At 46.4% G+C, this 16,825-nt stretch overlaps 1 protein-coding gene across 1 annotated transcript in view; it reads right to left on the bottom strand.

Annotated features, from left to right (window-relative positions):
- Positions 1-15,466, bottom strand: part of FAM178B (family with sequence similarity 178 member B) — a 127,561-nt gene extending 112,095 nt beyond the window's left edge. The window contains exons 1-4 of the mRNA XM_012556317.2: positions 15,263-15,466; positions 12,766-12,987; positions 12,508-12,663; positions 12,308-12,426 (exon numbers count right to left, since the gene is read on the bottom strand). Coding sequence (XP_012411771.2) covers positions 12,308-12,426; positions 12,508-12,663; positions 12,766-12,987; positions 15,263-15,466 — 701 coding nt within the window. The remainder of the gene's footprint in view (positions 1-12,307; positions 12,427-12,507; positions 12,664-12,765; positions 12,988-15,262) is intronic.
- Positions 15,467-16,825: the final 1,359 nt, after the last annotated feature.

Below are 16,825 nucleotides of genomic sequence, written 5' to 3'. Positions count from 1 at the left end.
CTAGTCTGAACTGTGAGAGAATAAAATTCTGTTGGTTAAAGCCACTCACTTGTGGTTATTTCTGTTACAGCAGCACTAGATAACTAGGTAACGCTCCACTCCCCCTCACCCCAGCCCCTGGCACTCACTAATCTGCTCTCTGACTGACTACCTTTTCACCAACAAAGATGTCGCCTGCTACAACGGTCTGCACTGTCCCTGGCGCCTAACATAGTCATCAGCGGGGTGCCCTGACAACGATGTAAGGAACACTTCTGCAAGCAGAGACACCCTCGAGTGCCCTGCCCTCACGGGTCTTGCATGAAAATGCTTAAGAGAGCTCAGAATGGCCAATCATTCTCCCACAGGTTTGGAAAGCCAAAGCTCTGGTTCTAAGGGCTGTTTGGTGGTGGCATTTATTTAATTCAGGCCTCAGTTTGTACCAGCCAAGACCTGTAGTCCAAGCTATCACCACTGGAGATGTGAAGGACTGAAAAAGAAATCCAGAAACTTTTAAGGGGAAATTTCTCTTTCCTCTGAAAATTTTTTCTAGTTTTCCTGCTATGATGGTTAAGGTCGTGTGTCAACTTGGCTCGGCCATGATTCTCAGTGGTTTGGCAGTTATGATGCAGTTTGGCAGTTATGTAATGATGTAATCACCTTCATGATGAGATCTGATGTAATGTAATCTCTTCCATGATAACATCTGATATGAGCTGCCAATCAGTTGAAAGGAGTTTCCTTGGGGGTGTGGCCTGCATCCAATACTTTCTGGCAAAGCTTGCTGGCTTTTGCTCCGGTCTGGATCCTGCATTTGGTTATATCTTCATCTGAACTCTGGTACTTGGAACTTGAGCTAGCAGCCTGCCATCTTACCTGCTGATCTTGGGTTTATCAGCCCCTACAGCTATGTGAGTCAGGAGAAGCCTCCAGCCTGACACCTGACCCACAGACTTGGGACTTTCCAGCCTCTACAACCACGTGAGCCATTTCCTTGATATAAATCTCTCTCACTGGTTTTGCTTCTCTAGAGAACTCAGCCTAAGATACCTGTCTTAAAAAGCCAGTCTCTATCTCCACTCTCTTTTCCTTCCAATCCTTCTTGAAAATCACCTCCAATTCAACCTTCCTAGAGCATCAAGTCCAGTGTGTAACTTCCTCTGCTCAGAACTCACTGCCAGACAAAGGTGCACAAGGGAGCTTTATGAAGTGATAAAAAAATTCTGAATCTTGATTGCAGTTATCATTACTGAACTGGATAAATTTGTTAAAGCTCATCGAACTGCACACCTAGACAGATAAATTTTACCGTATGTAAAACGTACCTCAATAAACTTAACTCTAAAAAAAACACCAGTTTTCTCTGAACAAACATTGAGATCAACTTTTCGACAGTGGAAAACATATGAAATTATTATCTCCACATCAGAAATCATCTTGAGGAAAACACAAGATACTGATTATGTTAAACGAAACAAAAAAAATGCTCCTGGGATAATCAAAGCCATCTTTGCATATTAATAAGGGTCAACTGCTGGCCTTCCCAGTTTCTCCCTCCACCCTCTAGTGGAAGGACCCTGGCAAGTGCTAAGAAATCACTGAACTTCTGCTTGTAAAGGATGGGGTTCAGGCTTTGACAGGAGTCCCCCAATTATGTTTTCTCTCTCCCTGTAGGGTGATACCTGGGCCAGGGTATGTCTTCTACCTGGGAGGCACTTTTGGCCCTGGAGAAGCAGGAGGGTGGGGCCAGGGGAAAGAGAGCCAGAACGGAGACTTCAGGATGATCCAAGTGGAGGATATGGCGGTGCTCGGGGGGGGCAGTTTGTCCATCCAGGCCCCCAGGGCAGGAGAGCAGGTAGGATACCAGGGCAAAGCAGCATCAAGGTGTATTTGGCAGCAGCCCTGAGCACCATGGGAGGTTGAGGTTGGTACTGTAGGCCTTCCTTATGGAGTGAATTGTGTCCCCTCAAAATATGTGCTGGAATCCTAACCCTTATAATACCTGTGCATGTGGTCCCGTTTGGCAATAGGGTTTTCTTTGTTATGTTAATGGGGCCATATTAGTGTACAGTGTCCTAAACATAATCACTTCTGAGTTATAAAAGAGTAGATGAGACACTAAAGCAAGCACAAATCGGAGGCGGGGGGGCAGATGTCACACGGGCACTGTCAAGGAACAAAGGAACACTGAGCTACAGAAGCTGAGATAAGGACCTTCCCTTCCCCCAAAACCAACAGAAGGAGAGCCTTCCTCCAGAGCCCATGCCCTGACTTCAGACCTCTAGCCTCCTGAACTGGGAGAAAATAAACTTCTGCTCTTTAAAGCCATCTGCCTGTGGCATTTGTTACAGCAGCACTAGGACACTGAGACAGCCTCTGAAAACATGGGAGAATCCTTTGTGTGTGTCAGCAGGGTGATGCTGAAAGCTCAAGGTCCTTCTGATGTTCTTGGTTCAGACATCTTGCTGTCGATATGCCCATGACATGGTTATAAATGACTACCCGGACATCCACTCAAGCAACCACATATTGTGAGCAACCTTCTACCCAAACTCTCAGAAGTTACATCTGTAGGTGAGATAACAGGTAAAGATCAAGAGAAGAAATTGCTCTTATAACCAGAATTATCTGTAAGACTGTTTTGTCCATAAATAACAATGCATCTGGTGGAAAGTGTCTCTGTTCCTAAGAGCACTGAGGACGAAGACCCAGATCCAATGGTGCTCACAGATAGAGGGGAAATGTAGAGAGAAGGAGGTGTAAATATGGTGTCTTAGTCATCCAGTGCTGCTCTAACAGAAATACCACAAGTGGATGGCTTTAACATAGAGAAATTTATTCTCTCACAATCTAGGAGGCTAGAAGTCCAAATTCAGGGTGCCAGCTCTGGGGGAAGGCTTTCTATCTCTGTCATCTCTGGGGGAAGGTCCTTGCCATCCATCTTCCCCTTGTCTAGGAGCTTCTCAGCACAGGGACCCCAGGTCCAAAAGACACGCTCCACTCCTGGCTCCTCTTGCTTGGTGGTACTGAAATCTCTCTCCTCTCTGCTCACTTCTCTCTTTTACATCTCAAGAGATTGACTCAAAAGACCACCTAATCTGTAGATTGGATCCTTCCTCATTAACATAACTGCCTATAATCCTGCCTCATTAACATCATAAAAATTAGGATTTACAACACATAGGATAAATATATCAGATCACAAAATGGAGGACAATGATGTAATACTGGGAATCTTGGCCTAGCCAAGTTGACACACATTTTTGGGGGACACAACTCAATCCATAACATGCAGTGATAACACCTCAAACTTTTTTATGGGAGCATTTTTACAGACAAACTGCAAAGTTTATCAGTAGTAAAACTGGCAAAATTCTACAAAAGTTAAATAGCAATAAAATATTTCCTTTGCTCACTGCTAATACAAGCAAAAGAACTTTGGAAAACTGTCTAGCAGTTCCTCAAATGATTAAACATAGAGTTACCACATGACTGAGCAATTCTGCTCCTAGGTATGTACCTAAGAAACACAAGAACATATGTCCACATCGAAACTTGACCATGAATGTCCACAGCAGCAGTACTTATAAAAGCCGAAAAGTGGAAACAACCCAAATGTCCATCAACTGATGAACGGACACATAAAATGTGGTATATCCATGCAATGGAATATTACTCAGCCATGAAAAGGAATGAAGTACTGATATATGCTACAACACGGATGAACCTCGAAAACATCACGCTAAGTCAAAGAAGCTAGACACAAAACACCAAATACTGCATGGTTCCATTTATACGAAATGTCTAGCACAGGAAATCCAAAGAGACAGATTGGTGGTTGCTTAGGGCTGGGTGGGAGGAGAGAGTTGGGAGGCAATAGCTACAGGGTGTGGGGTTTATTTTTGGGGTAATGAAAATGTTCTATATTTGATCGTGGTGATGGATACACACCTACATGAATATATTCAAAGCCACTGAGTTGCACACTTTAAATGGGTAAATATATGGTATGTGAATTATACCTTAATAACGCTTAAAAAAAAGAAAAAGTAAAATGAAAGACCACTACTACATTCCAAAGGACAAACAAGTAAAGCAACAGGAAATCGGAAAACATGCGAAAAGCTACTCCCATTGTAGCTGCTGATCAAAAAACAAGAAGGAAAAGAAAAGCTGAAGAATAAAAAGCAACACTAAAACCTTCCAGATAATTTCTATGTAAAGGAATGATAATGCCTTTTGGGAATTTATGGGGAAAAAAACTGAAGCTACTCTTTAAGAAAACTTTTAGTTGAGGATGTTAAAGTACCCAGTTGAGTCTAGCATATTTACCACAGACAAGAAAACTTCCCTAAACCAAGCAAAAGTTTCAGTATTCAGAAGTTCGCAGAGATGATAAAATAAAATTAAAAAAAAAAAAAACCGAAAGTGCTGATGGGCCGATTAGACCAATTCCATGCAGCAAAGGCTGTGTGCAGTGAGTGGGGGAGAGGGCATTTTCTCCTCTCTAAATCAGTTTATTCCCTAGTACAAGTGCTTTCTGTGTCTTCCTAACAACGCGGAGCGCAGAGTTCAGGAAGCACATTGGCAGCCTTTGTTCCGCTCAAGGGCAGACAGTTTTTGCTGTTCCAGTTTTGGCTGTTCCTCAAGATCACAGAAACCAGCTCTCTCTAGATTCTGCAGGTTCAGCAGTTCACCGCTGCCGATGAAGCCGAGACGTGAGGGGGCACTTCAAAGTAAATTAAATGAGCAAATATGTAATTGCTGGCTGAAGAGACTACGTTATATGAATGGGGCCATAACAGTGCGGGGTGTGTCCTGGACATAATCACTTCTGCGTTACAAAAAGAGCACATTCAACACAGTTCCTCTCAGCCCCTCCCTGTGTCCTCACGACACTTCATTATCTTTAATGAGGAGAGTGATGAGTGAGCGCCCTTCTTGAGTGACTTACAGACACAGATGAAGCCTTGTCTTTGAAGCCCAGCATCCAGCCCAGTGCCCAGCTCAGAATGGGTTCTTGGAAAGCTAGGTGGTGCACATTTAAACATTAAAGCATCCTTCCCTAGGCGTAAATCAAGCTAATAAACTTTTTATGAAAGTATAACGTACATACAGAAAAGAGCAGAGCTCGATGAATTTTCACGAAGCAAACACACCTAGGTAACCACCAGCCAAGTCAAAGAAACAGCACATCCCCAGCAGCCAAGAGCCTCCCTCGAGCCCCCTCCCCGTTGGTACTTCCCCCCTCCGCCCCAAGGGTAAGACCTTAACACCACAGATCCATTTTGGCTGTTTTTTGAAGATTCCATTAATGGAATCGTACGGTATGGATTCTTTTGGGTCTGCTTTTTCCACTCAGTGTTACGTTTGTTGAGTGTTCGTTTTCATGGCTGTGTAGTATCCGTTCTGTGAATATCGACTTCACCATTCTGGTGTTGATGGATATTTCTGTTGTTATGAACAATGCTTCTATGAACACGGTTATGCCTGTCTTTTGTATACACAATCCCACACATTTCTGCTAGAAATATGCTGACATGCCAAACTTACGGGTCACAGGCAACAGATATGTTCATTTATGGCAGATAAGGCCACACAGTTTCTAAGTGATAGAACTAATTTACCCTCCTAACAGCCACATTTTGGACATGCTATCAGGAGGAATCAGTCCCTGGAGAAGGACATCATGCCTGGTAAAGTAGAAGATCCGCAAAAAAAAGGAAGACCCTCCACGAGATGGACTGACACAGCGGCTGTAACAATGGGCTCAAGCATAACAACGATTGTACAGATGGTGCAGGACCAGGCAGTGTTTCGTTCTGTTGTCCACCAGGTCACTATGAGTCGGAACCGACTCGAGGGCACCTAACAACAACAACAGCTGTCATACATAAGGAACCACGGCAGTGCAGTGTTTAAGCACTCGCTGCTAACGAAAAGGTTGGTGATTTGAACCCAACGGCTGCTCCCTGGAAATCCTATAAGGCAGTTCTACTCTGTCCCATAGGGTTGCTATGAGCCGGAATCGACTTCATGGCAATGGGTTTTTATTTTACCAGCCATATAAGGAGCCCTGGTGGGGCAGTGGTTAAGTGCTTGGCTGCTAACCAAAAGGTCGGCAGTTCGAACCCACCAGCTGCTCTGCGGGAGAAAGATGTGGCAGTCTGCTTCCGTACAGACTACAGCCTTGGAAACGCTACGGGGCAGTTATACTCTGTCCTGTAGGGTCGCTATGAGTTGGAATCAACTCCATGGTAATGCGTTTGGTTTACCAGACATGTATAGCACTCCCCTCGTTCCCCTCCTTGCCAACACTTGAGGCTGTCAGTCTTCAATGCTTACCACTCTGGTAGGTGTGTCCTGGTGTCTTGTTGCGTTTTCTAATTTTCACTTTCCTGATTCTAATGAGAATGAGTACCTCCTTACGTGTTGTTGTCCACTTGAAGATCCTCTTTTGTAAAGTGCCTATTCAAGACTATTGCCCATTCTTCTACTGAGTTCTTCTTTTTTAAACGTATTGAACCGTGGGCATTCTTTGTAGCCTCTTGAGATGAGCCTTCTACCAGATCTGTGTGCTGCAAATATTCTCTTCCGCTGTACAGGTTGTCTTTTCACTCCCTTACTGGCATCTTTTGATAAACAGAAATTCTTTAGATGAATGTCGTCCAATTTATCCACATTTTCTGCTACGGTTGGCGCCTCTGTGTCTTGTTTGAGAAATCTTTCCCTATCCAAAAGTCATGAAGATATTCTCATACGTCACCTTCTAGAATTTTTATTTTTTTAATTTCACATTCACATCTATAATCCACACAAGGTACATTTTAAATTTATTTTTAAATGATGTATAAAACTGAAAGTACATAAATCTTAAGTATTAGCTGCAATGATTAACGTGACTGGCTGCTAACCAAAAGGATGGCAGTTCAAACCCATCTAGCCATTCCGCGGGAGAAAGACCTGGTGACATGCTTCTGTAAAGACTGTTGTTGTCGTTAGGTGCTGTCAAGGTGGTTCTGACTCAGAGCAACCTTACAGGACAGAGTGGAACTGCCCCATAGGGTTTCCAAGGAGTAGCTGATGGATTTGAACTGCCGACCTTTTGGTTAGCAGCTGAAGGCTTAACCACTGCACCACTAGGGCTTCTTGTAAAGATTACAGCCTAGGAAATCCTATGGGGCAGTTCTACTCTGTCACATGCGGTCACTATGAGTCAGAATCGACTCAATGGCCCACAACAACAACAATTTATTAAACTATATAAATATAAATACACACACACATATACTGTCTTAGGATGGGTTCTCTAGAGAAGCAAAACCAGTGAAGAGTGTGTGTGCGTGTGTATATGTAAAAAGAGAGAGAGGCAGAGACAGAGAGATATTTATCTCAAGGAAATGGCTCAAGCGGTTGTAGAGGCTGGCAAGTTCCAAGTCTGTGGGTCAGGCATCAGGCTGGAAGCTTCTACTGACTCACGTAGCTGTACAGGCTGATGAACCCAAGATCTGCAGGTCACACAGGCTGTGACTCCCAAGACTGGTCGGCAATACAGCAGGCTGCTGGCTCAAGTACCAAGAACTGGAGGTCAGATGACAAGCCGGATGCAGGATCCGGAGTGAGCTTTGCCAGAACATCCATATATACTGGATGCAGGCCACACCTCCAAGGAAACTCCCTTTACAACTGATTGGCTGATCACATCAGATCACATCATGGAAGTGATTACATTATATCACAAAATGGAGGATAATTATCATTACACTAACTACCAAATTACATCATCACATAACCACCAAACTACATCATTCCATAACCGCCAAACCACTGAGAATCATGGCCCAGCCAAGCTGACACACAGACTCAACCATCACACATACCATGTAACCACTTCTCAGATGAAACATTTCTCACATCCCAAAAGGATGTCTCATGCCTCCTCCAGTCAATAACCCCTAAAGGTTAACACTATTTGGTCTCTATCACCATTGATTAGTTTTGCCTGTTCTTGTATTTCATATTCAGTAAAACGTGCCAAAGCCAGAACCTGTGTAAGGCGGAAACCTGTCAGAGAAGGAAAATGCAAATATTTCCCACTAATAGAGAGCTCAATAGAGAAGTGGTAAGACTGTAAGGCCTGGAAAAACAAGGCAGTCCCATCGAGTTCCGGCTTTCACTGTACATGAAATCATACATTTTATACTCTTTTGTGTCTGATTATATTTTTCTCAACGCTATGCACGTGAGATTGAGCCATGTTTCTGCATTTAGTGGTAGTCCATTCATTTTCATTACTGTCTAGTATTCTCCTATGACTATACCACAACTTCTCTGTCCATTCACCTGCCGATGAACATTTGAGTTGTTTCTTGTTTGAGGCTATCACGAGCAAATCTGCTATGAACATTCTCGTACGTGTCCTTTGGAGGACATAACCACTCATTTCTGTCGGCCATCTACCGGGATACACAGACATATTTTCATGTCACCATACTATGAAAAAGTTTCATTTCTCAAGCTCCCTCACTCCCCACCAGATACGTATAGCATATTTTATCTGTTCCCACATTTACAATTTTTGCTTGAAAAAAAAATAAAACAGTGAAAACAATTTTTTTCTATTTTTTATTCTGAAGTAATTTCAGGCTTACTAACAGCTGCAAAAATAATAGAGAATTCCCACGTCCTTCATTCAGGTTCCCTGAATGTTAACATTTTATTATACCTGGATTTTCATGAATTCTAACATACGTGTGGGCGGGGGGTGTGTGAACACAAGATCGTGACACTGTTGAGGAGTACTGGGTAGTTATTTTGCAGGTGCCATCAATTTGGGTTTGTGTGACGTTTCCTTGTGATTAGACTCAGGTTTTGCTTTTTTGGCAGGAATGAATACACAGGTGTGACATTGTGTTCTCAGAACATCACATCAGGAGACACATGTCTTTAATCGCTTGCCTGAAGCGAAATTGCCAGGTTTCTCCACGGTAATATTATTATTCTTTCCCTTCGGAACCGATAAGTATCAATTATCAGTAATCGATAAGTATCTACGGGAAGACGCTCTGAGGTTACGTAAACACCGTTTCTCACCGTACTTTCACTCACTCGCTTTAGCAGCCACTGATGATTCCTGCCGGAAACAATTTTCACTGTGGTGGCTGAAAACTGGTTTTTTGTTTGTTTTTAATAGCTTCAAAGTTTTCGGGAATCCTACGGTGTTAACCGGTACTTCTAACTAACCAAACTAAAACCTGAAAGACCATTGGACGTTTACCATAAAAGCAACCCCAAAGCCGCCTTCAAAGATTAAAAAGATAAAAGTGGCAAACTGGATGTGGTGGCAGCCTTCTCAAGCAAAGTGCAGCCCTCCCCCGAAGGCCTAGGAGTCAGCCAAAGGAGGAGAGAACTCTGTCCTAGAAGTCTCCAGTTCTAGCCAAACCACCCCAAACAGTGTTAGCTGCAGGCTGAGAAAAGATGTTCTGCGTGCTCAGGGCATCTAATTCTAGAAGGGGCACAGAAGGTCGGCCGGAGTGGGGGGTGGGGTGGGGAGCAGGGGTCAAGTCCAGCGGGCAAGGATGTCTGTCCCCACATCTTCTCTGGGGACAAGGCAGAAGATGAACGTTGTCTTGTGCTCCCAGGAGCCCCTCACTCAGCTCTCTAGCACTCCCCACACTGGGCCCAGACAACTGACTGCTCCAGCTGACGTTCTGAATACGCCACCATTTAACTAACTAACGAGGCTTTCTTGGGGCAGAGTCACCAAGTGGGCTGACATACACACAGGTTCCAATTTATAAGTGGACTAAATTCCAAAAGTTCATTCTGCAAACCAAGCGGCAGAAATAAGGAAGACAGGGATTAGAAAGAAAAAAGGACCCCAGGTCAGCTCACAAAACCAATAACTCACAAAGTATCAGCACAGAGGACAGACAGCTGGGAATCGAACCTTTCACCCACAGGACGGTTCCTACCAGACAAAGACTTTGACTTAAGCACCAGGAAGACAACTTGCCTTGACTTGTCCAGTCCAGTTCAGCTCAGCAAACCCTGGCTCAGTATCACTTATGTGTCAAGCACTGGACTGAGCACCGTGACACCACAGATGAGTAAGAGATAGTCTCTGCCTCTGAGGAGCTTACAGAAGTGGGAGGTTTCTACCATGGAACAGACGCAGGGGCCACCAAGACCCCAGTGGATAGTGCAGCCGGGGCCTCGCGGTCCCCACTGGTGCATACAGACTGTCTGGCTGGTCAGGAGGCCGGCTCATGGCCAAGGCTGCCTGCTCAGTGGGCAGCTAAGTTGGGCTGCCACAGGGCAGGTTTCCCTCAAAGGTATTTATCTCCCAGGGGTTATGTGGAATTCCAACTTACCTGGAAAGAAGACACAGCCAGCAACTGTTTTTCCTTCTCCAATCCACAAAGTAAGTTTTTCATACTGGTGCCTCGTTTCCAGGCTTTTGCCAATCCCCTCCACCCCCACAGTCCTTGAAAACATACACATTTTCACCAAACCCGCTGCTGTCGATTCTGATTCATAGTGACCCTATAGGACAGAGTAGAACTGCCCCATGGGGCTTCCAAGGCTGTAAATCTTTATGGAAGCAGACTGCCATATCTTTCTCCCGCTGGTGGGTTTGAACCACTGATCTTTTGGTTAGCAGCCAAGCACTTTAACCACTGTACCACCAGGGCTCCTTAAACATTTTCACAGAGGAAAAAATTAACAGTAGAAGGCTGATAACCAAAAACCTAAAACCAGACCTGCTGCCTTTGAGTCAATTCCAACTCACAGTGACCCTATAAAACAGAGTAGAACTGCCCCATAGGTTTTCCAAGGAGCAGCTGGTAGATTCAAACCGCTGACCTTTTGGCCAGCAGCCGAGCTCTTAACCACTGCGCCACCAGGGCTCCAGAAGGCCGACAACAGGTAATGTTTTCTGCCTGAGTCTCCAACTCTGAAAACACACCTGTAATTATTTGACAAACTCAACAGTTTACTACCCACACATCATCAGAGCAAAGGTGCCATGGGCCTGCAAGGGCACCAAGATTTTCTGGGCTAAGACAAAAAAGCTGCCAAGGGAACACTGACCCAACACTGCGACACCATCGACTGGAGGACCCGGCCCAACTTCAGAGCTGTGAAAATGTGAGCGAAAAACACTTCCCAGAATCAACGAGAAATGACAATTCTGGCTAGCGTGACACTTCAAGCACTGTGTGCTAGGTTCCTGAGTGTGGGAGGGGACAAAACCAACGATGTCAGAATCCCCCTACAGTCAAATGGGGAGGAAGATACAGAAAAAGGCATTTTAGTAGACCACAGAAGATACCGCAAATTGAGCACGAGACTATTGCTGTAGCTGGCATAATAATCCACACTTTATTTTTCCCTTCTCGCTGTTCCTGCCAAGCCCCCAACAGCCAACCAACCAGGACCTGTTCTTTCTCAATTTCACTCCTGTTCTCTGCAGGATAAAGACTAACACCACCTGCAGCTCACCCACGCTCACTCCCCTCCAGTTCCACCTCCTAACACGTCCCTCTGAGCTGACTCCTGCCTCCCTGGCTTCGGCAAACCCAAGTCCAAGGCCTTTAACTTCGGGCTCCCCCCACTCTCCCTCGCTGTCTCCCAGTGTGGTTCCAACAGGTCAGCTCACCCTTCTGTTCCTCTCAAGAAAAACAAAATACTATGTCTTAATGTGCAGCTGTGAGGTCAAACAATGAGGGGATCCAAAACGCTCTGAGCCTGGACGTAAAAAGACCCACGATTAATTCAGAGTATTACAACCCTCCTGTTTTTAACACTTTTTCGAGATGCCTCATTCCTAACACCGTGCTTCATATATGTCCTTTGAAACAGATATTTAATATCCTAGGAGTGCTGGAATGCTGGCCAGGGCAGGAGCTCTGGTCAACAAGGAGTCAGCCTGCAGCTGGAAAGATGAAGCAGGATGAGTGGTATCCACAAAGAAAACCAGACCAGTCGCCAAAGTCATAAACTCCACATCCATCAAACCGGGCAGGGTCTGGGAACAGAAGACCTTTCTGGAAAGAAAAACTGCAGCTTTCCAAGACTGCAAGGTCAAGGAGGTCCCGGCTGGACCTAAGTCGTCAGACTTCATTGTCCTCACTCCTTCGACTCCCCAGAAACTCAATAAAATGGTTTGACCCCCACACCCTCAAAAAAAAAAAAAAAATGCAGGAACTATACCCTTTGTACCCGGGGAAGCATTTTAAAAACATACGCACACACACCCAATAAACCAAAACATAAACCAATCGCTGAATTAGTCTGAAGAAAGCTCCGCCCCAACAATGCAAACCATGCCTTGGTACGTGTGGCCCAAGGGAAGCAGGCCACCAGGTGCCCAGCTCGGACTAAGGCAGTGAGAGCGGCAGAGAGCAGCCAGGCAGCCGTGCGGGAGCAGGACGACGACACCAGCTTGGGACAGACAAGCAGCCCCAGCTGTGCCCCCCACGGGCCCTGACTGTTCCTCAGCCTCAGTTTCCAAGCATGTCAAACGGAGCTGGTGATCCCACCACCTGAGGTGCGGCTGGATGAAGGGTTGGGGGAGGCCTGCACACTGCAGCCCTCAGTACAAGGCGCGGGAAGGATAGGGGTCGGGGGCCAGAGAGGGGTGGCCCAAAGCGCGGCACAGGGCTCCGGAGATGGGGCCAGCTAAGGGGAAAGGGAGCAGAAGCAGGCGTCCGAGGAGCTGGGGCCAGGGGTGGACGGACACAGACCCGAGCCGAGCAGGGAAAGGCGCTGGCTCGTTCCTACCTTTAGGGCCGCAGCTGTAGAACCGCCGGGGCCGCCAACGTGCGCCCAATGTTGCACCTCCGCCGGCAACAGGCGTTTAGAGTCCCGGCCTCGTGGCAGAGACATGCGCGGAGCCACCAGCACCTCCAGGACGCCCTGCAGCCCGCAGACCGCCTTGCCGCGTGCGCACAGCCCGCCCACCCACGTGCGCCGCCACGTGTCTGGGAGCTGAGCATGCGCTCGCTGGAGGCGAGGTCTGCTGGACCACAATCATCAATAGCTTGCCTTGATGGAGCCGTTGGACTGTGCTGTACGCTTTACATGTATTAAACGACTAAAACCTTGTAACTTCCAGTTTACGGATGAGGACACTGGGGTATAAAGGGAAATGAATCACTTGTCAAGGTCACCGGGATAGAAGGGAGTTGCGTCAAGATTTTTGAACCCAGAACAGACGGTAGCTATTACAGTCGGCAGTCCAGTCTCTTGAAAAAAACCCAAACCAAACCCGCTGCTGTCCAGTTGATTCCAACTCATAGTAACCCTATAAAACAGAGTAGAACTGCCCCATAGAGTTTCCAAGGCTGTAATCTTTACGGAAGCAGACTGCCACATCTTTCTCCCTCGACAATCACTTCAGATCTTTCCAAAGGTGAGGCGTTACAGGTGTTCTGTGTTGAGAGCACTCTGCTAATAACCACCATCCCAGTGGTTAAGAGCTTGGCTGCTAACCAAAAGGTCAGTAGTTCAAATCCACCAGTCGCTCCTTGGAAACCCTATAGGGCAGTTCTACTCTGTCCTGTAGGGTTGTTATGAGTCGAAACTGACTCGATGGCACACAGCAACAACAACGTGATTATTATTCTCCACGTTTTGCTTTGAGAACAGATCTGTCCTGGGCATGTATCTATGTGTGTGAGTGTGTGCTTTTGGGGAAGTACCTGTGTTGATTTACATTCAACAAATGCTGGTTGAGCCCGATGCTCTGCCTGACAGAGACAGGTCATTGGCACACAATATCCCATCTTACCCCGACCAGTCCTGTCAGCAGTTAAAACCTATTCTCTACAGTTTGGGAGGGAGCCCTGATAGTGCAACGGTCAAGGGCTTGGCTGCTAACCGAAATGTGGGTGACTCCAACCCACCAGCTGCTCCACAGGAAAAAAGACCTGGTGATCTGCTTCTGTAAAGATTACAACCTGGAAGCTCAATGGGGCAGTTCTACCCTGCCCTGTAGGGTCGCTAGGGGTCGGAATCCACTTGAGGGCACACAATAACAACAGTGAGAGAACAGATGTTTAATCAGGCGTCAGGCATAATTAATCCATGATCTTCCTTATGGGTCTCCAGGCAGGAGGGTGGTGGAGCTAAGCTGAGCTGGCCAAAGCCACCCCTGGGACTCTGGGAGCACCTACTCTGGGGCGCAGGAGTGATGGGTGGAAAAGCGGTGTGCTAGTGTGTTGGCAGTGCCTTCCCAGCAACTATTCCTGCTTGACCTTTACTTCCTTTGAAGAATTCCTCTAGGAGTTTGGGCGGGTTAATTTACCTGACTTCAGATTGTCAAAAGGGATATTAAAAAGTTGAAAGTATCCCATCTGAACTTGTTACTGTCTTTTTTGGAGAACTCTTGCCCTTTTGAATGTTTTAAACATATGTTGTTGTTGTTAGGTGCCGTCAAGTCACTTCTGACTCATAGGGACCCTCTGTACTACAGAACGAAACACTGCCCGGTCCTGCGCCATGCTCACAATCGTTGTTATGCTTGAGCCCATTGTTGCAGCCACTGTGTCAGTCCGTCTCATTGAGGGTCTTCCTCTTTTTTGTTGACCCTCTACTTTACCAACCATGATGTCCTTCTCCAGGGATGGATCCCTCCTGACAACATGTCCAAAGTATGTAAGATGTAGTCTCGCCATCCTTGCTTCTAAGGAGCATTCTGGTTGTACTTCCTCCAAGACAGATTTGTTTGTACTTTTGGCAGTCCATGATATATTCAATATTCTTCACCAACACCACAATTCAAAAGCATCAATTCTTCTTCGGTCTTCCTTATTCATTGTCCAGCTTTCGCATGCGTATGATGTTACTGAAAATACCATGGCTTGGGTGAGGGGAACCTTAGTCTTCAAGGTGACATCTTTGCTTTTCAACACTTTAAAGAGGTCTTTTGTAGCAGATTTGCCCAGTGCAATGTGTCTTTTGATTTCTTGACTGCTGCTTCCATGGATGTTAATAGTGGATCCAAGTAAAATGAAATCCTTGACAACTTCAATCAACAGCTTGACAACAACAACTTGATCGACACTGTCAAAGATTAAACATATATAGATAGATCCATTTTAATGAGCACCATTTAAAAGTTTAATATAATGAGGCAGAGGCAGAGCCAACCCAGGCAAAACTGAGACTAATAACCTACAGGAGAATAACTCTTTTTCAGTGTACAAATTGCTTCCACAAACATTACCTCATCGGATTTTCACAGCAGGCTGGAGTGTGCTGTTGGATAGATAAATACCTGCTGCCGATTTGGCTCGGACTCATGGTGACCCTCCGTGAGACGGATTGGCACAACAGCCGCAATGAGGAACTCGAACATGGAGCCAATACTGAGGATGACGCAGGACCAGGCAAGACTCTCGGTAATGCCATGGCCCCCCTTTGCTCCCTCAGGCCCGGAGTGGTCAGAGCGTCCACTGTGGCCGTCCCTGGTCCTCACCATCCCCGTGGCTCCCTCAGCTCTGCCCTTGTAAACTGCTGTCCTTTACTAAGCATCTTCCATGTGGTTCAGTGGGCCCCTGATGACCTAGGAAAGTAGAAGCCCCATGGCTGGCCCAGCAGAGGCAGGGGAAGAGAGGTGGAAGGAGGGATGGAGGGAGAGGGAGAGGGGGAGAGGAAGAGGTGAATGTAGGGGAGAGGGGAATACCAGGATTTCCCAGGTGGATCTTCAGTTCCTCTTTGGAAGACTAAACGGGGCTCCAGAGGACTGGGGGATGGTGTCAGTGGTGAGACAGGTCTGGAAGGGTGGTAATCCATATTGTCTCCTGTGGGATGTGTCCTTTACTGGCCTGCTGGTTTACCAGATTCCTATTGTTTCTTTAGAAAAATAATTGTTTTTTTTTTAAATTAGAAACGTCCTTCATCCCTCCAAGCCCCAGCTCCAGCCAGGCCCCATGCTGACAGGAGTTCCAGGTGACCCATTTTGGATTTCCTGCATCTGCAGAAAAATGTTTTCTTTTACTCTGACCTGGCTTTTCAGTGGCAGCCCACTAGGGGGTCCCAGTTCCCCCGCAACCTGGTGGAGGTTCAGCCACTTCATCACATCTTTCTCAGGCCTCCTTAGGGGCCCTTCGGGGTCTGGTCTGTCCTTGCTGATTCAGGACCTAGGCAGGCCTGCGTTCGGCAGCTTCCTTCCCCCAGCGCCGGTGTGAGGAAGGACTGGCCCAACACGCACCTTATGAAGCGGTCAGGGTCTCTGTTGTCGAGTCAGAGCTCGGAGCTGCTCCTCTGGGTAACAGAAATGTAGCCAAAGTCCCTCTTTTGACACCCTTATTTCCAGTTAATGTGGTCTCTGCCCCAAATAAAAAAATACCCCCCCGCTCCCACTTTCTTGTGATAAATTCAGTCAGAAACCGCGTTTTGCTCTAGATTAGCGACCAGCCTTGGTCCGTGGGACGGACTCAGTACAATCTTCCTACTGTTCAGTCCCTGCAAACCAAAAGATAAACAATGCCCCCAAATCAGAAGATATAATAGCCGATTTTCAACATATTGATTTTATTTTTGAATAAATAATACATTTACGTAGTTAAACAACACTCAAAATAGTACAAAAGGTGTGCAGTGAAGTCTCACACCCACCCTTGCTCCCACGGGTCTCGTTCCCTCTGCCAGTTGCCGACCTTTTAGTTAGCAGCCAAGCTCCTCACTGGGCCCCCAGGGCTCCACAGCCGAGAGGTAGGTGTTATTCCCATTTTAATGAAAGTGAAACAACTCAGGCAGAAGGAGGTTAAGTAGTTTGCTGAGTGGCTGAGCCAGGCAGTTCACAGCAGAGGAAATGCAAATGGCCAGTAAACGTATG

This window comes from Trichechus manatus, unplaced genomic scaffold (genome assembly GCF_000243295.1).
Source record: "Trichechus manatus latirostris isolate Lorelei unplaced genomic scaffold, TriManLat1.0 scaffold00004, whole genome shotgun sequence".
Classification (NCBI taxonomy): Eukaryota; Metazoa; Chordata; class Mammalia; order Sirenia; family Trichechidae; genus Trichechus; species Trichechus manatus.
This window is presented reverse-complemented; position numbering and strand designations above follow the sequence as displayed.